This window comes from Hibiscus syriacus, unplaced genomic scaffold (assembly GCF_006381635.1).
Source record: "Hibiscus syriacus cultivar Baekdansim isolate YM2019G1 unplaced genomic scaffold, ASM638163v2 tig00111027_pilon, whole genome shotgun sequence".
Taxonomy (NCBI): Eukaryota; Viridiplantae; Streptophyta; class Magnoliopsida; order Malvales; family Malvaceae; genus Hibiscus; species Hibiscus syriacus.
Genome location: NW_024062960.1, coordinates 4,690,343 through 4,714,507, shown reverse-complemented (window position 1 = coordinate 4,714,507; position 24,165 = coordinate 4,690,343). Strand labels below are relative to the sequence as shown.

Here is a 24,165-nt window from a genome sequence, read left to right as displayed (position 1 = left end):
AAGACAACTTGGGTTTCGATGGATCTGTAGAGCTATACCAACAAGCAAATAAAAAAGAAAAAAAAGATTATAAGGCATGAAACTAAACAAAATCAAGAATGTATAATACTAGTTCATTACCATTTAAGGAACCTAGATTCCTTGTGAGAGCTGACATGGGGAGAAGTGAAAATAGAAGGCAGTGATGCAAAACTAAGCTGGTTGAATGTCTGAGTTACATGCACGGATTTGACTGGCTTGATGGGGGAGAGGCTGTTGATATAGTTAAAGACTGGAGAATCCTGGGAAAAACACAATGTTAAAAGGCCAAAAATCTTCTTTCAAACATATTTTGATCCAAATCAAATGCTTATCCGACATCCAAAAGACCAAAACATCTGCAACAAAGATGAATTCAAAAGCAGGGGAAGTGGCATATCTATGCTGTAACCCCTATCAAACACCACAACCAGAAGAAGAAAAAAACCAGAAATCAGAAGGCAAAACAAGTTTCAGAAAATAAAAAATGAATTCTACCCAGAGATCTAATTCACATAAAAGTAAACAAATTCACACCCCCAATGAGGCTAAGAACTAATAGAATGGACTTTTATAAAATAAAACCCAGAAATCATAAGGCAAAACAAGTTTCAGGGAAAATGAATTCTACCCAGAGATCTAATTCACATAAAAGTAAACAAATTCACACCCCCAATGAGGCTAAGAACTAAAAGAATGGACTTTCAGGAAACAAAACCCAGCAAGATGAAGAACAACTCTCTCACCGAGACCAAAAACCAAACACATGCAGTGCATAATAAAGAAACCAAAAATAAAAACTAGAAAAAGGGCTTCCCCAGAAAAAGATCAAATAGTTGAAGAAAATTAGTACCTCAAACTTAGAGAGTGAAGAGCTGATCTGGGTCTTTTTGGGGTATCCATCATTTTCAGAGGAAGAAAGAAACCCCTCACTCACTCACTCACTCACTCGCTCACTCTCTCTACTGTTGAAAATTTTACATCCCTTCTCTCTTTCGATCTGCTTTAAATTCCACAAAATTTATGATGCTGCCTGAGATACCAATCCATATTGCTCAAAATCAGCAACGCATTCTGAAAAACGCTCCTGACCATTCCCCAAAACATTTTTATTTTTTAGAAAGGGGGCAGCGGGAATGGAAAAATAGGTGAAGGGGAGAGAAGAAACATGGTTACAAGAAACAAATCAAATAACCAAAAACTAGTCTAAAGTCGAGAGGGAGGAGAGAAGATGAAACATTTTATTTTTTTAGAAAGGGGAGCGGGAATGGAAAAATAGGTGAAGGGGAAAATGAAATTGGGTTAAAGAGGCACCGGATTTAGCAACTTTAAACTTGCGGCGTTTTAAAAAACAAACGCCACTAAAGTACAAGTCTAGCGGCGTTTGTATAAAACGCCACTAATGTACGAGTCTATAGCGGCGTTTGTATAAAAACACCACTAATGTACGAGTCTATAGCGACGTTTGTATAAAAACGCCACTAAAGTACAAGCCTATAGCGGCATTTGTAAACACAAATGCCACAAAATTACGAGTCTATAGCGGTGTTTGTATAAAAACGCTACTAAAGTACAAGTCTATAGCGGCATTTGTATAAAAACGCCACTAAAGTACTACTCTATCGCGGCATTTTGTATAAAAACGATGCTAAAGTTGAGTCTATAGCGGCGTTTGTATAAAAACGCTGCTAAAGTACTACTCTATCGTGGCGTTTTATATAAAAACGCCACTAAAGTACGAGTCTATAGCGACGTTTTTATAAAAACGCCGCTAAAGTTACTATTTTGTGGCGTTTGAAATGTAAACGCCGCTATATGTTTAAAGTTAGTGGCGTTTACTCTTAAAACGCCGCTAAAAATGCCGTTGTAGAACATTTTTGTTGTAGTGCCTCTATTTTAAATGATTTTCTTTTTAATGATCTAAGGTTTGATCGAAAAGAATTTGAACCACACAACTCTAATAATAGTGTGAATCTAGAGGTTGCATCTAAAAGAGATGTCTTTACTGGACAAATCGTTAAATAATTATGGACATCTAGAGAAAATGCAAACTCAAGCGATTTAAGTGATTTTTTCCTAATCATCTCGAACCCGATCAAAAAGAATTTGAGTCATATAACTCTAACAATAATATTAATTTAGAGGTTGGAATCAACTTCAATCGACAAATGGTTATTGAATTATGGACATAGAGAGAAGATACCAACTCAACGCCATCTAAGAAGGTAAAAGTAGGCCAAATGAAGGGTAAAAATAAAATCATAAAACACGAGACAATTTAGGAGCAGTTTACTTGAGAGTGAGGGAAAATTTTGTAGGGATTGGGCATTGACTTTGTGAATCGTAGAAAACAAAAGGTGAGTAAGGTGAAAGACACATTTGTCTTTGACTTATCGGAGTGGGCTTAGGTTTGGCTGCTAACTGCAACAAAGGTGGGCGTAGGTTGTCTTGTATTGTATGATACAATGAGACCAAATCCATGTTTACGTTTTCTCAAAAGTCAATGCTTTCAGTTAGCCTGTAATTTAGAGACACTTGTAATACGATTTAAGAGCCCTGTTTGTGGTCAAAAGCTTAGAAAAACAATTCACGTGTGGAGAAAAATGGAGTAGTTTGACATGTCCCCTTTCTCTCCAACTCCAACCCGTGTAGAATCAATCCCATAGTGACGCTGCAACAAACAACATAAGATGTTTAAAATACTGAACAATGAAATTCGTTAAAACATTTTGGCATGTCTTTCTAGTCCTTCTTTCAGGGCTGGCGTTGAACTTTTTTCTTCTTGGTGGTTAAGAAATAATGGTGAGACTTAGAGAGACAAGTGGCTCAAGCGAAGGTTTCTTTTAGGATTAATAATGTGACTGATACATGTATTATATTGAATGATTTTTTTTGGAACATAAGGGGTCTTAATAATCCCCTCAAGCAAGCTAAAGTGATGAAAAGGCTTGATAAATTGAATGTGGAGGTTATTTGTGTTAAAAATCAACCCCAACCCATTACAAAGCATAACCTACCCAAATAAATTTGATGTCATTGCTTACATCAATTTAATGGAGTAGGTAAAGTAGTTGGTAATAATGTATGACTATGAATATTTCTCAATTTAATATTTATATGGTGTAGGTTGCATGGTGAGGACTATAAATACCCCTTGTATTTGAGTTATGCATCATCAAAAAATTTGAGTGTAGTGCCTTGAGTATAAGTTGTGAGCTTTCTATTGAGTGTTTATTTCTCTTCAAATTGTGAGTGGTCTTTAGAAAGTGTTGTAGTGTCTTTTATTGTGCGTATAATACAAGTAATATGTTTACTTGTTTGGATCCAATATTAGTAAGTTTAGAGTTATATACTCTAAATTTTACTCAACAATTGATATCAGAGCCAGGTTATAAGGTCTCTTGAAATTCCGAGTATACTCTGTGGCTGCAATTTTAACTGATCTTCCACATCAGAAAATATTTCTTGAGATTATTATCAAGGTTATTAAAAACTTGGTGGAGCTTCTTTGTGTTTAGAGTAATTTAGTACTCTGCACATTTGCCAGTCAAGCTTGTTCGGTGTAGTCAAAGCCTTGTCGTTAAGATGGGTGACCTTCAAGTAGTTGGAGGAATCAAGAAGGTCAACAACAAAAACTACAACACATGGGCAACATGTATGGAGTCATACTTACAAGGTGAGGACCTTTGGGAGGTTTTCGGTGGTTGTGAAGTTACACAACCGGCGGTAGAAGATGGCAATGGCATCTTGCGAAAGTAGAAAATTAAAGCAGGTAAAGCGATGATTGCTTTAAAGACCACAATGAAGAAGAAATATTAGAGTATATCTGGGATGCTAAAACACCAAAGGAAGCATGGGACACTTTTGTTACACTCTTTTCAAAGAATAATGATACAAGATTGTAACTTCTCGAGAATGAGTTACTATCGATGGCGCAATGCGACATGACGATTTCTTAATCTTTCACAAGGTAAAGTCGATATGCCGTGAAATTTCAGAGTTAGATCTGACAACTCCTATTGGGGAAACCAGGGTAAAGAGAATAATAATCCATAGTTTGAGACCCGTATATCGAGGGTTTGTTTCCGCTATACAAGGATGGCCGACACAACCATCGCTTATTGAAAGAAGCCATGGCCAAGCAAATGGGAGGAGTCTCGTTGAAGGGTGAAGAGGAAGCGTTCTACACCAGAAAAAACAGAGGTACTTTTCAGCGGTATACTGGCAGTGGATCTAAAAAAGATGAAGACAAGGTGAAAATTATCAAAGAAATGGAGGCTCTCATTCAAGGGGAGCTTCCAAGAATCACGATAATAGTAGAAAGTTCGATGGAAAGTGTTATAACTGCGGGAAGATAGGCCACATGGCAAAAGACTGTTAGACCAAGAAAAAGCTTGTTAAAGTAATATTGCTACTTCCAGCTAGAAGGAGAATAGTGAAGATAGTTAGGATGCTAAAGCATTATTCGCCATGGAGGAAGAAGAATTAGCTCTCATGGTAACAACACCAGAACGGATTGACTACAAGAATGATTGGATCGTAGATTTGGATTCCTCAAATCATATGACGGGTGACAAACAGAAGTTGCAAAACCTGTCTGAGTACAAGGGAGGTCGTGTGGTGGTGACAGCTGGCAACTCAAGGTTATCGATAACCCACATCGGTAAGACGATAGTTACGACTCGATATAATTCTAACCAGATGCAACTTCAAGATGTTTACCACATCCCAGGAATGAAGAAAAATTTGTTATATGTGGCTCAATTGACATCATCAGGCCATTATGTCTTATTTGGTCCCCAAGACGTGAAAATTTATCATGACCTCAAAATCTCATAAACACCGACAATAGAGGGGCGACGTATGGAGTCAATCCACGTAATGTCAGTAGAGTATGCATATGTAGATAAGACAAGAAAAAAATGAGACATCAGATCTATGGCACATGCGGTTAGGTCACGTTAGTTATTCCAAGCTAAGTGTAATGGTGAAGAAGTCGATGCTTAAGGGTCTTCCTCAACTAGACGTGAGAATAGACACAGTCTGTGCAGGATTCCAGTATGGTAAAGCACATTAATTACCATATGAGTTTAAAGTAAAAGAACCGTTAGATTTAGTTCACTCTGATGTGTTCGAACCGGTTAAACAACAATTAATTAGAGCTATGTGGTACATGGTAACATTCATTAATGACTTCTCCAGGTATGTGTGGGTTTTCTTTATGAAAGAAAAATCTGACACATTCTCAAAGTTTAAAGAGTTCAGAGAGTTAGCTGAAGGAGAAGTGGGAAAAAAGATATGCTACTTGCGCACAGACAACGGAGGAGAATATAGCTCAAACGAGTTCTCTCAATACCTAAGGGAATGTCAAATACGTCATCAGTACACTTGTGCCAACACGCCACAACATAATAGTGTAGCGGAAAGAAAAAACCGACATATTGCAGAAATTTATCGAAGTATGCTACATGCAAAGAACGCACCTGGAAGGTTTTGGGCTGAAACAATGAGGACTGCAGCCTTTGTGATCAACAGACTTCCTCAACCAAGGTTAGGATTTGTTTCACCATTTGAGAAACTATGGAAAATGAAACCTACAATTAGCTACTTTCAAGTATTTGGTTGTGTATGTTATGTGTTTGTTCCTGATAATTTATGGAGCAAGTTTGACAAGAAAGCTGTTAGATATATCTTTGTAGGATACGACAGCCATAGAAATGGGTGAAAATATTGTGATCCAATGAGTAGAAGATGCTACACATCACGAAATGTGGTGTTTGATGAAGCATCTTCTTGGTGGTCCTTAGAGAATGAGGTGTTGCCAGACTCGAGAGAATTTGGAGACAATCTACAACAAAATATGTGAAAGTATAATGTTCAACTCCAAACAAGTTCAGATGAATCAGGAGATCCAAATGGTAATGATATCAAACAAATATTGACTTAGAATCCTTGGCAAACTGGCATGTATCAACAACCAAACGAAGAAGGTGGCCCTAGTGAAACAGAACAATCAATTCCACAATCTCAACTTCGAAGGTCAACAAGAATACGAAGGCCAAATCCCAAATATGCCAATGCAGCTGTAATTGAAGAAGTAATAGAGCCTAAGAAGTTTGAAGAGGCATCGCAGAGTTCTGAGTAGAGGATAACTATTAAAGAAGAGATCGATATACTTCAGCAAAATCAAACTTGTGATCTTGTGCCAAAGACAAAAGATGTGAAACCCATATCTTGTAAATGGGTTTACAAGATAAAGCGCCGTCCAGATGGGTCAATCGAGAGGTACAAGGTACGATTGGTAGCTCATGGTTTCTCTCAACAGTATAGACTAGACTATGATGAAACATTTAGTCCAGTGGTGAAGCTTACAACCGTACGAGTCATACTTGCACTTGCAACCAACAAAGATTGAAATTTGTGGCAGATGAATGTGAAGAATGTTTTTCTTCATGGAGAGCTAGATCGAGAGATCTACATGACCCAACCAATTGTTTTTCAGAGCCAAGATCATCCTGAATATGTGTGTAAGCTGCGAAAAGCACTATACGGATTGAAATAAGCACCTAGGATGTGGTATGGTAAGATTGCTAAATTTCTAACGAAAAGTGGCTATTCAGTAACACCTACAGATTCTAACTTGTTTGTTAAAGCCAATGGAGGTAAGCTAGCTACTGTGCTAGTGTACATGGATGACTTAATCATAACTGGTGATATGAGACAAAAATTCTTCAGACGAAGAAGAATTTATCAATTCGTTTCTATATGATGGAACTTGGACAACTTAAGCACTTCCTTGGTCTAGAGGTTGACCGCACACACAAAGGAATATTTTTGTGTCAATAGAAATATGCCAAAGATTTGTTGAAGAGGTTTGGAATGCTCGAATACAATTCGATTTCGACGCCAATGGAACCAAATGCCAAAATGTGTACACATGAAGGAAAAGATTTAGAAGATGCGACAATGTATCGACAAATGGTAGGTAGTTTGAACTACTTAACCTTGACTTGACCTGACATTTGTTATGCAGTTGGTGTGATGTGTCGGTATATGTAAAATCCAAAGAAGACTCATTTGGAAGCAGTTCGACGAATACTAAGGTATGTGAAGAATACAATTGACTATGGTCTTTTGTACAAGAAAAGTGAAGACTGAAGGCTAGTTGGTTATTGTGATGCTGACTATACGGGAGATCATGACACAAGGAGATCAACAACTGGGTATATGTTTAAGCGTGGCTCTGGAACAATTTCATGGTGTACTAAGAGACAACCAACGGTATCATTGTCAACCACTAAAGCTGAGTATCGAGCAACAACAATGACAGCTCAAGAGAGTACATAGTTGATACAGTTGATGAATAATCTACATCAACCAGTAGATTATGCAGTTCCATTGTATTGTGACAATCAATCAGTAATTCGTTTGGCAGAGAATCCAATATTTCAAGCAAGAACTAACATGTTAAAGTGTACTATCACTTTATTAGAGAAAAATTTCTACAAGAAGAAATCGTGATAAAACAGATCAAGACGGATGATAAAGTTGCAGACTTGTTCACAAAAAGTTTGAGTTTAGGCAAGTTCAAAATAATTCGCTTTCAGCTCGGCATAGTGAACATAGTGAGAGCTGGTGTTGATGGGGAGTGTTAAAAATCAACCCCAGTCCATTACAAAGCACAACCTACCCAAATAAATTTGATGTCATTGTTTACATCAATTTAAGTGAAGATGTCATCGCTTACATCAATTTAATGGAGTATGTGGAGTAGGTGGTAATAATGTATGAATATGAATATTTCTCAATTTAATATTTGTATGGTGTAGGTTGCATGGTGAGGACTATAAATACCCCTTGCATTTGAGTTATACATCATCCAAAAATTTGAGTGTAGTTTCTTGAGTATAAGTTGTGAGCTTTCTATTGAGTGTTTATTTCTCTTCAAATTGTAAGTGGTCTTTGGAAAGTGTTGTAGTGTCTTTTATTGTGGGTATAATACAAATAATTTGTTTACTTGTTTGTATCCAATATTAATAAGTTTAGAGTTGTATACTCTAAATTTTACTCACTAATATGGAGGTTGTTTGTGTTATGGAGTCCATGATTAGAGTGAATAACGTTGTTGCTTGTTGTTCATCTCCATGTTTTTTTCATATTGACATTGTTGTTCCAACTATACTTCCATTAATAATGGGAGACTATGGATATTGTGAAAGAAGAATTTGAATTTTACTGTAATACAAGAAACTGATCAATCTATTTCTATCTTGGGAGATGTTAAAGAGCATAAGACGGTCATTACTATAGTCTATGGGAGAAATAATGATCTGGATAGAAAAAGTCTTTGGTGTCAGTTTAGGGATTTAGAGGTGATTGTTGACTCTGCATCATAGTTGAATGGAGGACTTTGATATAATTGTTCATGCTGAAGAAATCTCAGATTTTGAGAGGATGGGGTCCCACACTACAATTATGGAGGACTTTCAAAATTGTTTGGAGGATTTATGTCTTGTAGATCATCCCTTCTCTACTCTTCTGTTTACCTGATTCAATAAGCAAGAGGATAATTTCTTGGCTCGCAAGCTTGATAGAGTGCTAATTAACTCTCACTGGATGTAGGATTCTCCAGATTCGTTTGTTTGTGTTTTTTTTAAAAGGAAGTATATTAACAACCAATAGCATCAATAAAAACATCCTTTTTAATACATTATGATTATTTCGTATGAGTACCAATCAACTTACGCGCAACACCACAAACAATCATTCTGTAGTGGTCTCTTGCAATAACTCCAATTGTGGCTTCAGCGATGTCGGGGAGAAAAGCTTTGAATTCAAAGTTCAGGGTTTATCTGATAATTGTCTTGGGTTGGTGAGGGTTTTACAATGAGATTCAAGCTAATAAGCCTAAACCTTTTAAGTTCTTCAATTGTTGGACTACAAATGTTGTGTTTAAGGGTATTGTTCAGGCTCTTGGTAAGAAGAGGTCTCTTAGGAATGCTATGCAAAGATTGTTCTCGAAGTTGAAAAGGTTAATGCCAAAATTGAAGGAGCTTATTACGACTCATTATGTTGATACTTTGGGGAGAGTAACTGCTAAGAGGGTTTAACCTGAGCATATTCAATTATCTAATCTTGCTCATGACTATATTCAATTATCTAATCTTGCTCATGACTCTGTGTCATATTTGAGTGGTTGAGAGATATTTTTAACAATTGTTAAGAGCTGGTAACCTTAAATGGTAATGTAGAAACCGTTAGACACTTATTTCGATAAAGAAAAAACTTTAGACACCTAAAATGAACAAAAGATATAGTTTGAATACTTATTTTTAATTAAATCAATAAAATATATAATTTGAGTACTTATTTCTCAATTAAATCTTTGATATATTTACAGATTTAATTTTCAATATTTATATTTTTTTCAATTTAATCTTTATTTATTCTATAAAATATTAAATCTTTGATAGTGTTATGTAGTAGTCAATATATTCTTTATGCTGGTGTGCTATTATAGTCATATATACTATATCAATAAATAACTTAGAATTTAGAAAATATTTAAAAAATTAAAATTAAAAAAAATTAACATGGAAAATACATATATTACTACGTCATAGAAGTTAAAAATGTAATGATTAAGTTTTATTTAAAAATAATGATTTCACTTTTTTAATTATTTGAGAGGTAAAATTAACTTAGAAATATAAAAATTAAATTGAAAAATATATATTTTATATTTTAACAAATTGATTAGTTGATTAAATTTGACCATTTAATACTATTTACAGAAAAACAAATTAAGAAGTCCATCAGAAAAAAAAAAAAGAGGAACTAATGGTGAAATGTCATTGTTACAAAGTTCAAAAACTCCCATTGATTGGTGCATGGTAGCAATATCAACATGGAGTATGGTAAATTACATTTACATTATTTATGGTGTGACAAAAGAATGAAGAAAAATACAAAGTAAAGCACTGGAAAAAATGTGGGTAGCGAAAATTTCAGCATTTAGGAAGATCGGAAGGTGGCGGCAGGAGCTTCTGTTTCCGGCCCTTGCCGTCGTCGACAACCCAAACCATCTTCAAGCCCCAGCTGGTGTGCACTTCCAAATGGCAGTGCATAAACCAAACCCCTGTATTTTCAATACAACAAACACAAAGCACAGACGAAATCAGATGCCTATTTACAGATATATGACTTGTTTCATAAGTTAATTACCTGGGTTATCGGCGAGGAATCGAATGGCAACCCATCCACCGGAGGGCACCCCCACAGTGTTTCTCTCTGCAGGGTCAACAAGGTTGAACTTCGCGGGGTCTTTCTTGGGGTTGAAGTTTCCGATGCCTTGACCGACGACGAAGAAATTAAACCCATGAAGATGCAAAGGGTGGCTCTCTGCTGCTATAATGCTGGTGTCCTGCATCACCAACTCTACTGTAGTGTTAAACGGAAGAGCCACGACTTTGGTGCCATTGTTCACAGTCGTGTTGCTCGGCGGTGTGCCGGTGTAGTTGAACTTGATTAAAGGGTTGGTTGGGAAATCAGTGGTGAACACTCCCTTTGCTTTGTTAAAGAAGTGAGCTTGAAGGATTGCGATGTTTGGTTGAACAAACGACACGTTGTTAACCGAGGCTGCTAGTTTCGTGTTGTTCGGACCTTGGCATGTTTGGTTTTTCGGGCATGGAAGTGTCCCGAGCCCGACTGTGAAAAAGAACTGTCGATCAACCTTTTTAGGCACGTTTGCTGGGAATTTAGCATTGGCCAGGCTATGGATTTTCTTGTTGAATTTCATGGCGAAACTCGAGTCGTTGAACTTCGGAAGTACTGCTTTTAGAAGAGGGAGTTTCTTGTTTTTCCCATTGGAGTTTGAGACCGAGGATGAAGATTTCTCGTACTCTAGAATTCCAGTTGTCGTCGTGTTGTCGAAAGCAGCAGGGCCACTGGAATAAGACCTAGCCGACATTGCAAAGGTGGTACCAGGAGCCTTGGACTTGGCCCTGAGAAGAACATTAGTGGTTTGTCCTGGACTGATGAGTACAATTTGTGTTTTGAAAGGTTTGACATAGACCGCATCGGCTTCCACCACGGTCAGGGTATGATTTGCGACGCTGAAAAAGAGCTCGTCATTCAGCGCGGCATTGATCAGCCTAAGAAGATATGTTTTGCCAGGCTTCACATTGAGCTTAAACGTATCTGTTTCAACAATAATGTTTAGAGTTCCATACATAGTATCTGATTCGGATAGTCGCAACGGAACAATCAGTACAATATATTTACCTTTTGCTGAGCAGTTGTAGGAGGGACCTGGTAAGCCATTAATGGTGTAGGCATCAGAGATATTTGGTGCCGCTCCAGTCTGCAGGGCCTGGCTGATAATTGTCTCTGTGTCTTCTTTCCACCATTCTCCTGTAGCAATGTTAATTTGTTTAGGCAAGTACTTAAGTTTCCAAATACGAGAATTTAGAATTTAATTCAATTTTGTTTGTACCAAAAATGATAGGAACTTCTCTGAAGGGCTGGGGAAATGGGTAAGAAACATGTCGCTTAGGAAGGATGACAATAGGGCCATAAAGCGTGACTCTGAGCCATGAAATGTGAGCATGCTAAAACAGGGTTCCTCTTTGTCCGGTCACAGTAAAATTGTATACATAAGACAGTCCCGTTTGAATGGGGCACTGTGTGATATAGGCCGGTCCGTCCGCCCAACCGCTCCTCAGTTGCCGTATTCCATGCCTGTTTCATCATCAATGGGAGCTTTGAGAAGAAGAGTAACAACTAACAAACAACGCCGAGTAATGTAGGTCGGAACAAAAAAAAAAGGTTTTGTTTCGTACCAGTGAAGAGTGACATTGTATTGAACATGGTTGACCACCTTGATAACCAGACGATCCCCTTCCCTGGCTATGATCCGTGGCCCCGGAAATCGGCCATTGACCGTCACGATGCTCTTCGATTGACACAATCTTGTCACATTCTTCATCTTGATCTACACGAAATCCATAAGGAAAAAAAAAACAGATGAATGAGTGGAGACAAGAAACAAACTTTCGCAACGAGCTGATCAAATCATCATACGTACATCGAACGTGTACTGCCTGGTAATGGCTGCATGCTTTGCAAATGCAATCTCTGGCAATAACCAAAGAGCAGATAATGCAAACAGATCAACTCTGATTTGGAAAGACATCGTTGAACTTTGTCTTGGAAACTGTCTGAGATTTGGAAAATGACAATGGTGAAAAGAGAGAACAAGAGATGTTTGGTTTTATAACGAGGGACAAACACAAATCGTATGGTTTGTTAATTAGGTGCCATTTCAGCAGCAAGTTGCATTAATCTAAGTAGATGCCTGCTGGTCAAGGTATTCAATTTGGTGGTGTTGACGTGTATGAGCATTGGGATTTCTTTGCTTCAACTTCCTAATTCTCTCATACTTGCTGATTAAGACAATCTGGTTAGTGAGTCGGTTGTTCCTTACTGTCCAGATCCTTGATCTAACAGCTTCTGATGTTAACCTGCTGCTGATTAATCTTTCATTAACCCAATGAAATTTGGTCGCAGAATCTATTGAAAATAATTAGTATATTTATTTAAGTTCAAAGACAAATTTGATTCAGATTGACAGAGATCAAGTAAAATGATGTCAAAAAATCATACTTGTTTAACATATGAGCCAGTTTGGACTTCAATATTGTATGTTAGGTAATTTGGTGGCAATATGGAAACCAAATATATAATATCATAATATAAATATTAAAAAATATATTAAATTGTTTACATTTGTAAATTTAATGAAACGTAAATATTAAACAAAAGTTATTTTTATTAAAATATAAAATATGGATCAACTTTAACGCGTTTGAATCAACCTTTTTATAAATATTGATAAATTTGGGATAAATTTTGAAATATTTTGGATCCAATCTAATTTGAATAATTAGAATGAAAATTTAGATATTCAATATATGATTTAAAATATTGAATTTGATTTTTTAAATAAATTATGTTTTTAAATTTGGATAATTTTTTTAATAGTATGTGACTATGTGGTGATTTTTTTTGGATAATTTGGAATTTATTACCCAAGAGCAAACAATTACAAAATCAGTGTTCAAAGAACATCAGGACAAACTACTTACAAAAGAATCAAAATTAAACTATGTCCCAATGGTTGCAAAGATGTGTATTAACACTATCAACATTATTAAGAAGTCTACCACTAAGTTGGGATCCAACAATGTCCTTGATGGCTTTAAAAAGATCAGGTGTATTTCTGGATCTGTTTTGGAACATACGCTTGTTTCTTTCTTCCCAAAGAATATAAATCAAAGCATTAAGAGCAGTCTTCATAATGGCAGTAAGTAAAGATTTTCCTTTCTAGTTAGAGGAAGCCCACGTGATAAAGACTTCCCAAGAGCAAGCTCTAAATTAAAGGTCAGAAAGAAGGAAGATATAATTTCATAAGAAACCAACCATAGGACAGTGAAGGAATAAATGGTCTCTATTTTCCAATGGATTCTCACAAAACATGCAGTGGCTATCATTGATAAGCCCCATACGAAGTAGTCTAGCTTTAGTAGGAAGACGATCAATGAAAGCCATCCAAGTGATCAAACTATGTTTTGGAATATGAAAAGGAAACCAAATAAGTTTCTGCCAAGTAACCAGGGGATGTCTTACCCAAATAGAGTCCCAAATGCATCTCACTGATTTAGCTCCAGGGGACAGAATGGAGAACGCCTCAGGCCTTAGTTTGAAGATTTTCTTTAGACTCCAGCTGACAGAAGGGCGAATTCCAGCATTCCAGAAATCGTTTTCTTTAAGAATATAGCTTTTTAGCCAAGCCACCCAAAGAGAGCCTTCACCCGCAAGGATTTTCTTGATAAGAGAGAGCATACATGCTCTGTTCCAAGTTTTTAGGTCCTTAATACCGAGCCCTCCCTCCGATTTAAGACAACATATATTTTGCCAGCTTACACGTGCTCCAAAAGCAGATCTGTCTGATCCTTTCCAGAAAAAACGTGAGCATAGTTGTTCGACCTTCTTAAGGACAGAGAGAGGCAAAAATAATTTCCTACACCAATAGTTGGTGATGCTAAAGAGGACAACTCTTTTTAGTTCCAATCGTCCAACATAACTAAGAGTTTTAGTAGACCATTGGTGTAATTTGGCTTTAATATTTTCAATGAGAACCACACAATCTTTGTCAGAAATTTTCCTTGTCACAAGAGGAATGCCTAGGTACCTCACTGGTAAGGACCCAATTTTAAAATCAGTGAGAGCATGAATTTCCTTAAGAACAGGGGTAGTCATACATGCAGCAAATAATTCACACTTTGAGGCATTTAACTTTACATGCAGCAAATAATTCACACTTTGAGGCATTTAACTTTAGTCCTGACATTTCATAGAACATGTCTAGAACACTTGTTACTCCAAGAAAAGAGTCAACTGTCCCTTTGCAGAAGATTAGGAGATCATCAGCAAAGGATAGATGAGTAATTCCATTTCTTTTACACTTAGGATGATAAGCAAAAAGATTTTTTCCAACTGCCAGATTTAAGAGATTCGAAAGGATATTCATAGAGAGAACAAATAATAAAGGAGACAGTGGATCTCTTTGTCGAATACCCTTGGCTCCCTTGAAATAGCCAATTAAACTCCCATTGAAAGCAATAGAATATCTAGCAGTGGAGAAGCATAATTCAATCCAATTAATAAAGAGGCTTGGAAGACCAATGGCTTTCAAAGTGGCAGAAATGAATCCCCAATGTAAAGAATCAAAGGCTTTGTGAAGATCAATTTTGAGGGAGCATCGAGGAGAAATGTTCTTCCTATTATAATCTCTGACCAGTTCTTGGGCAAGAAGGGTATTATCAATAATATCTCTGCTTTTTACAAAAGCAGTTTGACTGAGGGTGACTAACTCAGGAATAATGTTGGTCAATCTTCTAACCAAAATTTTAGTGATGGCGACTATGTGGTAATTATAAGATAATATTTGTTCATAAATTTTCTTAGTCATTACAGACACAACTACTCGAATATGAAATCTTTAATGAAAATAATATTTTCTTTAACAACTGATGAGTTTTAAATTTAGAGTATAAAAAACTATCATTCTTGCATCTAAATTGTGCATTCAAAATTCAGATTATAAAAAGCTTCCGTTCTCATATATAATATTGATACCACATATAATTTAATCTATATTTGATTTGAACCCTAAACACTTTTTATAATAAGTATTTTTTCAAGTAATATTTAAACTACTTGTAATTCTTAAATTAAAGAATAATATATATGTAAATTAGAGATGGTCTGGGGTTAGATTGGAGTTTTGGTCCATTTGAACTCGATACGAATATAATACCTTTTTATTTGTCACTTGACTCGGATTTAGAGAAGTTATATTCGAATTAAAATTTGAATCTACTTTTAAGGTAAAATTTTACACCCGACCAGACTCAAAACGAATATATATGTATACATATATATAATTCTTATTTTATTAGGTAAAATATGGATCTAATTAAAAAATTATAGCTAGACAAGTATTATAATAATTATTCATAAATAGATAAAGGTCATATATATATTATTATTCTCGAGTTGGGTCGAGCATGATATTTTCACTCTGAATCTAAATATAAATCTAAATCTGACTTGACCCGACTTTATTCTTAAAAAAATCATATCTAAATTGAACTCATTTTTTTAGGAAAAAAAAAGTCTGGCCTAATAGAATAAGGTCGCTTCTCTGGTTCTTATTTTATTTTTCTTTTTTTAATTTTTTAATTTAAATATAGATAAACACCCTTCTGTTTTTATTTTTTTTCTTTTTGCATATATTTGAAGTATTGATTTTTGTTTATGTTTATGATGGTATGATATGATATTGTCCACCATTATGATAGTTTGGTGTTACGTTTTACATTTATTATGACACATCTCCTGATTATGAAAAATCGACAGTCTCGTATAATTAAATCTCTTTTTACTGTAGTTTATCGATACATTCAAAACTGTTCACAGAATAATCTATCATATTGGTCCTCTCAATCTCCTTGGATTCATTAATCTTGTGTCTAGACTCGAAGAGAGACATGAAATTTATTGATAGTTGCTAGATTTTCATAAAAGATGAAACATGTATTCAAGAAAATGTTTTGATTTTATGTTTATTCATTTTTTTTTTGAGTTTCTATGTTGAGATTGTATTGTCTTTATTATACTTTATCTTTTTATTTAATAAAAATATAGTATTATTTTTTAAAAAAAATCATTGTTTTATTAATTTGGGGTAAGTAAAAGTAAATATCTTTTCAAAAATAAACTATTAACTGTTTAATATTAAACGTTCAAGATAAAACAAATAATAATAATTCTTTTACCATCGAAATCGTTTGATTCATACTAAAAAAACATTTTTAGATATAAATAAACGATAAAGCACGACTCTTGGACCGTAGTCGTATTCATTAGCTCATGAAAACCGTGGGGTACTACAACCGGAAGAACCGACTGAATCCCCTTTGGTTGTAGTAGGTAAATGTTCTTATGCATCAGAAAATGCAATTTCTGAATCTAGTGATTTCAGTAATAAAATAGAGTAATTCTTTTTCTTAGAGGTCTTGGGTTCGTGTACTGACATCTACGTGTGAGCGTTGTCAATGGTTAAAAAATATTTTGAACATATATTACTCTTATAATCGTCCTAAAATATTCAAAGAAAATACGTTCTCCAGATTCGGGAAATAAACTTGCAGTGGTTGAAAAATGGCATTTTCTTAATATGGATATAGTATGATTTTATATATGTTTCAACAAAATACAGTAACATGCTGTAGCACAATTGATGGGTTTTTTTGGAGCTAGAATAATTCAAGGATATTGTATATAAAAAGACTCAGGAACCTGCCTACAAGCTGATGGAACTGTAAATGGTAAGTCAGTTACAACTGAAGTTATGTATCCATCATCTGAACAATGGAACAAGGCAAAAACCTCACCCAAGTTGGCCTGCTATTCTTATGATCGAAGCATATGTGCCCAGACCAGCAATTATCAAACCCAGAACACCAATGCAAATGCACACCGTAATCTGAAAACACAAATTCCATTTTCATTGCAATAGGCATTGCAGAGATTTTTCTTAATCCTGGATAAGCTAAGCTCAGGATTCTTACTTGTAACTTGGATAACCGATCGCCGAGTATGCTCAGATAACAGGCACACGGGAACACAACCGTCTGCCATGAAATATTAGACGGAGAAATTGGTTCAGAAATACTTATGTCCGACACATATTCGGACCAAGTTCGTGTGTTAGTAATCTATAAATGAGGAACTTACTATCAACATTGCCAACAAAGATCCTGCCAATGCCATCACAAAAGCTGCACAAGAGTAGACACATGAGGACCAAGTTCATATTTTAGTAATCTATTTTACTTGGAGAGGAAGAAAAGAAAAACAGTTAAACTTTAGGGCTTATAAAGCTTATTCTAAAGTAACCAAACAAATAATCAGAACCATATGTTATTACCGAAAAAAGGAACTTTCATCGCGACGATTAAAGTTGAAATCACTAAAGCTGTTCTGATGAGTATTGAAACACCATAAGATCTAAACCACGTCGAAGATATGAGTTCTTCGAGACTCAATGCAATGGGAGTAAGCGTCAAGGCATACTTCGATATCGTTATGATAACCTGAAACGAATGTATACACCATGCTTAAAATACTTAACCTCAATGAGCAGCACCATTTAATTGCTTAAACCAAAAGTAATAACAGAGACCCAGGACTGCCAGAAACCAAACGGCAGCATCAGTCTTGTTTAACATACCACAGTGCAGATTGCGACTTTCGAAGCCAAAAAATTTGTGGGCATGTTCAATGTAAACTGAGATTCAACGGAGTCACCGAATATCAGAAAGCCAGAGATTGCTATCCCTGTGCTAAGGATCCAACAAAACGTAAAGCTGGAAAAGAGGACAAAAGAAGTTAACAAGACTGATAATTCGAAAAGAGTTTGTAATAAGAGATCATAAATGATTTTGATTATAGCTATAAGAAGGTGAAATTTCATGTTACCTGCCTATAAGAACAAAAGGAAATTGTGAGGGCTCTCTCATGGAAGAATATATATTTGGGAAAACTGAATGGCCAGCATAGCAGAAACTATATATACCAACTGAGATGGGAAGATTTGAGAGGTTAAGGGAGGTTCCACCTTGATGAAACCCGGCATGATCAACTCCGATCCATAACAAGCAAAGCACCATTAAAATTGATGCTCCAACTCCACCAACTGAACAATTTAAGGTTCAAGATTAACATTCATATGTTAAAACATGGGATTATGAAACATGTTGGGGAGGTGGGAGCAGAAGATAAACCTGAAAGGTACGAAAGCAAGCTAAGGTCTCGAAGCCAAACAGTTGGGAGAATAAAAAGAGTTCCTATGATTGCAAATACTTGAGGAGCATCGAGATATATTCCTGCAAAATGCATGCCGGTGTTCGGGAAAATCGTCGACAGGTTATCACTCATCATTATCACATACTCCACACATGCCGCCTACAGATCAGAGGGTGCTGCTCAAATTTTAGTGCAGAACATGGTGTGGAAACCATATTAAACAGAGAACTTAATTGACAAATGACAAAGAAATCATTGCACTTACATATAATTCTGCATACAAGATCACCTGCAATTCAGATATTAAGACCAAAGTGTTGGCATAACATCTCTCAGTACAAACAAAGGTGTACACAGTAACATTGAACAAATATGTTGTAATAATGATCAACTTACGGATATCATTAAGCGACCGGCTACACCGAAAGCAGCCTGGCCAATATCAGGATAAGTTTGCAGACCAGGAGAGCTTTCTAAACATCTCTTTAATAAAACCCCTGTATAGCAGGCAACGATACCGAATATTACGAGTAATGTGAGGCTAAGCCACCCTCCTTCTTTGACTGCATAAGGAGTTGTAAGGAGTCCTATGCCGGACAGAACATTGATTCCTACATAAAATTAAACAAAGATCTAAAATTAGTGGAGCTCCTTTAGCATCTTCGTTTATAATCAGAAATCAGGCACAAAAATAGAACTTTTAGCCTATGAAGCTGAAAACTGACAATATGGTTACGTTTTCCCTCATGGTTCATTACCATTAATAAGTGCTTGGATAAATGAACACTGATTCTCTAATGGTGGTATTGATCCATTGATAGATATACTTTGCTGAGAGGCTATGAGATTAGGGGTATGAGCTTCTTCATCCAAAACCGCCTCGAAAACGAGCGGATTACCGAGGGAAGAAAACTCATCATTGAGACTTGGATATTTGCAAGTGGAGCTGGTGCTGCCCACCGATCCTGTTACACCACTTATCTTTAGGAAACTAAGGGATTGAGGCGTAGCACCTTTGAGCATATCCATTGATTCCCTGCATGTATTCAACGAGGCATGATCCCGTTTCAATATTGTAATGCAGATTCTTAACAATCATAAAAGCCTAAAGATGCATTATCATCCTAACAATCTGCAGTCATGTTTGTACCTGTAACTTTGAGGCCAATTTGAATTGTTAGCTCCAATGAAATTGTTTGACGAATTTCGGGATGGGAAGGTGAAATCAGATTCTGTGTCATCCTCAGCGTGACCACATACCCTTTCGGCTCGGTTTTCTTCATCGTCTGTTTGGAATGCATCTTCTCGATCTAAACCAACACCAATATCTTCCTCATCAATCTTCATATCTTCCCTTCTTTTTCTATTTTGTTTTCTTGATACAAAATTAACACACAAACATATATATATATACACCGAATGCACAACGAAACTGAAGGATATGTTCTTTTTTCACTTCCAGAGGAATTAAATTTCTGTAATACAAAATGGAGTCAAAACAATAGATAAAAGGTGGATTGATTGTGTTTGTTTCTTCTACGTTTTTTTCATGATGAAAAAAAATAATCAATGGGGTGATGATTACAGCATGCATGCAATTGGAATGCATGGATCTGGTCATTTGTGTCATATGAATGTCGAAGTGAACACGTGGCAGTTCTATGATGATTTCACTATTAATAGCAACCATTTGAGGAGATCCGAACTTGTGGGTTGCATTTCATATTCCTCGTTTGCCACATCACCTTTCTCCAACTTTGCTTCCCTTACTAGGTAGGATTTATAATCTGCTACTTGATTTTGGGTACAATTTAACCTAGTTAGATATACTATTTGACATTTGTTAGAATCAAACATTAAGAAGGGTAAAGTTATTGAACTTCACAAAATAAGGGTTTATTAGCTATTTAGCCTTAAAATTTAGGGAACTCATTGATCAACTTTAGGAGTAAAAGGGAGTGTTGTTGTCACTAGAAGTCTTAAGTTCAAACAATATAATATGTGTGCATTCATTATTAATTGGCTAAGATACTTCACTATCTATGAGGGTCCCAAAATTCACTTAATCTCCATTATACATGTACTACAACTCATTTCATATAACATATTTATAAGTATCAGTTAAATAAATATAAATATTTTTTATAAAAGAAGTATGAAATACCTATCCAAACTCCCATCACATACTCTTATAACATATATGATATTATTCCAACCATCACTAATTTAAAAACAATAATTAATCATTGTAACCCTTTAATTGATAAATTGAAATATAAATCAAACATGAATTTAGAAAATTCGTACATAATATTCATATAAACACAAATACAAAAATTATAGAAATCAATCGATACATGCAACACTAATGTTACTATTTTTTTTTGAAATATGTTTATTATATATTATGAACAAGCGGGGACGAGATGAGTATAGAGTCACATTCATACATATTTCATCACCTACTATGGATCTATTTTCTATTCTCATCCCCATTCTGCCATTCATAAAATTTCTATTCATCCTTGCTGAATTGGATGCGAAGTGGTACGCATCCCACAAAACCACCTTATTAACATTCCTATCCCTCTCATTGTCTATACAAGTCCATCACCATTTTCAAGCACTGTCAACTCTACTTAGTACAACGTGGAATCACTCCTTGCACCAACTACTAATACGAAGTAAATCTAGATACCAGCATAGGTCCATGAGTTGTTATCCCTATCTCATTTCCATTTATCATATTAGTCATAATATTAAAATTAATCCTAACGTTTATCAAAATGGTCATTTTGATCCTTATTCTCTTTTTTGGGAATATTTTGACCGTCAATGTTTCATTTTAGGCAAAAAAAACCCTACTATGGATAAAAACTATTATTTAACACACAATTAACGCTCCAAAATAAGGTCTCTTTACCCTAAAATAAAACTTTGAGGGCCAAAATACTCCAGAAGAAGAGAATAAGGGCTACAGTAACTATTTTGTTATATGTTAAGAGCATTTTTTGTCCTAAAATAAAATGCTAAGGACTAAAATACTCTAAAAAAATATGAATCAAAATGACTATTTTGATAAACGTTAGGGTTACTTTTGACATTTTGCCTTAAATAGTGGTTACTTTCTCCATAATTATGAATCCTTTATTGACTCAAGTATAGAAAAGCATTCTAAAATACATGTATAGGTGCCTCTTAACTTATTCTTGTTTTACAAACACATTATCCAACTCCATCTCCAAACTTTATATATTCAAAAAAAAGGCTCAACACTGATATAAGGCTATAATATTTATTTTGATAATATATTGCAGTTCAAAGATCCAACATGATGTTTTGAAACACTCTCTCCAAATTTTATAATTAGCCCTAATTATACGAATCCGTCTGTAGACACCCGTTTTTGTCTGGATCTTTTTTTTTTATTTTTTTATTTTGTGTTATTTATTTTATTTTATTTTATTATTAATTATTATTATTATTATTTTATTATTATTATTACATTTTGTAGGCCAAATGTGGTCCAATTACAAGCCTCTCAACCTCAAGGCCCAAACAAAGGACCCAACTCAGTTAGGGTTTCACCCTATTCTCCCTAGTCGCCTTTAACACCAGCCGTTAGATATGGAGGAAAATCAACGGCCCAGATCGTCCTAGATTAGGGTTTTCTAACCCTAAAATGTTACACTGCTGCCACCAGTGAACACCAGTTACCAAGTCAACACGTAGACATCACTAATCAGCTCAACCGCCACCGCCACTATTCTGGCCCACTCCGACGATCCAGCCACCGTCCCACGCCACCATCTTCATCTACAATAGAAAAGTCAATCAAACAACAACCATTTCAGTCACAAATCACCCCTAAATCAAAAACCCATTAAAAATAGGATTAGATCCCGATTTTTCTGGATTTAATAGATTACAAATCAAAGACACATCCCCTATCTACCTAGATATCATCATCATACCACCAGAAATGCACATGCAAACAAACATAAAAAGACCAGAGAAGAGAAAAGAATGAAGCATTCGGTGAAAAACCCATTCGGGGAAAACGAAAAAAAGAAAAGAAAATACCCATTTGAACCTAAAAAAATAAGAGAGGAAAGGGAGAACAAAACTTACCCAAACCAGAGGCCGTTCAGTTTCATCGGAGATCGGGAGTCAAGATTGGAGGTAAAACTTCCTAGATCTAGGGTGTTTCTTTTAGTTTTCGGGGAAAGGGGCTTTGGATAAGGGTTTAGGGTGAGAGAGGGAATATTTTGGGGTCTTGTGGTTCACTCCCACCGTCATGCGCCACCGCTGACGCCACCGTAAACCGTCGTGGCTGACGCAGTCGGCATCCTTCTATCTCTCCCCGGGGAGGAGGGTTGAGAGAATTTTATTCTCTCTCTCTGTGCTTTTGTAGAGAATGAAGAAATGAGAGGGAAATGAGGGAAGAAGCCCGTTTTGGAGCTTAAATATTAGGAGCAAAACGCTGTCGTTTTGGCCTCCCATTTCACCGTGTATTTCAAGCATAAGGGGAAAATAACACATCGGGTCCCTAACTGTTGTGATTTTATTTATATTCGTCATATATATTAGGGTAAATTTCAGTTTCATGTCCCCCACGTTTGTAATGTTCTGTTATTAATCACTAATGAAACTTTGAACGCTTTGACTTAGGGCTTCATGTTTGTTTTGCATTATATTCTCGTCCTAGTTTTTATGTTAAATACGTTTATGTTGATATTTTACTTTGAGCACGTAATTTTAAAAGTTTTCATGTTAGTCACCAATTTCATGTGTTATATAATCTTTGTTATTATTCAAATTTGACTTTGATATTTGTAAATATGTCATTTTAATCATTGATTAGGCATTTGGTTTAATTATTATATGGTTCTTTATGTTTCTGTCTTACCCATTTTGGCCCATGAATTTATGTTTATTCCATTTTGGTCTTTTATGTTAATTGTTGATTTAAAATGTTTAATATACGTCTTAGGCTTTAGATTTTCCTCTATGTTTATTTTAGTCACTATCTTTAGTATAGTATTTAGGATTTGTTAGTTTTATTACGTATTTGGTCCCTATTATTTTTCATTATTTTAATTTAGCCTTCTTGTCATTTTATTTCATATCAGTTTTATTATTTTGATTTAAATCATATTTTGTTTATTTATTCTATTTATGTTATTAATGTTTGTTATTAAATTATATGTGCAACCTTGAATGTTTGTATAATGTTCATCTTTATATATTTATCACGTGTTAATTTATTTTATGAAATGTTCTTTTGTCAATATTACATGTATATATTATTTGATATTAAAAGCTTAAGTGGTTTATTCGAATAATTTCAAAGAACACATATGCGTAGAATGAGTGCGCAAAGTACCACTTGGTCGAAGTGATGCGATCCGATACAGCATTTTAACAAAGTGTGAATTTGAAATAAATCAACTTTATCTTGTTAATTAATTCATCTCATATTTTAAATCTAACGACGCGATTTTTGTTTCTCTAGGTAACAATTTATTTTATTTCACGCAAATGTATATTTGCAAATTATATTCGATATGCATCTTTTACATATTCGATGATAGAATATTCTTTAACAATGAAAAAAAGTTGAAATAGCTTTCCCGATGGAGGATTGCAAAATTCAAGATTTTTTATCGAGTTAAAGGATTTTCTTTAAATAGTTAATTCGAAGTAAATTAATAA

At 35.2% G+C, this 24,165-nt stretch overlaps 1 protein-coding gene, 1 long non-coding RNA gene and 1 pseudogene across 2 annotated transcripts; all 3 read right to left on the bottom strand.

Moving 5' to 3' along the window:
* Positions 1–13: 13 nt before the first annotated feature.
* LOC120150814 lies at positions 14–966 on the bottom strand. Its single transcript, XR_005518561.1, has 3 exons — positions 872–966; positions 121–281; positions 14–32 (listed from the first exon to the last, which is right to left on the bottom strand). It is a non-coding gene; the product is annotated as an uncharacterized LOC120150814 (long non-coding RNA).
* Positions 967–10,015: 9,049 nt separating this feature from the next.
* LOC120150812 lies at positions 10,016–12,250 on the bottom strand (annotated as a pseudogene).
* A 1,232-nt stretch (positions 12,251–13,482) lies between these two features.
* LOC120150961 (amino acid transporter AVT1D-like) lies at positions 13,483–19,839 on the bottom strand. The gene is made up of 13 exons (XM_039163532.1): positions 19,601–19,839; positions 19,209–19,486; positions 18,847–19,061; positions 18,716–18,739; positions 18,429–18,609; positions 18,124–18,340; positions 17,876–18,011; positions 17,573–17,738; positions 17,380–17,423; positions 17,214–17,276; positions 17,037–17,128; positions 14,380–14,912; positions 13,483–14,273 (listed from the first exon to the last, which is right to left on the bottom strand). Exons 1-13 carry the CDS (start codon positions 19,795–19,797, stop codon positions 13,483–13,485), a joined length of 2,937 nt encoding a protein of 978 aa, XP_039019463.1. The 5' UTR covers positions 19,798–19,839.
* Positions 19,840–24,165: the final 4,326 nt, after the last annotated feature.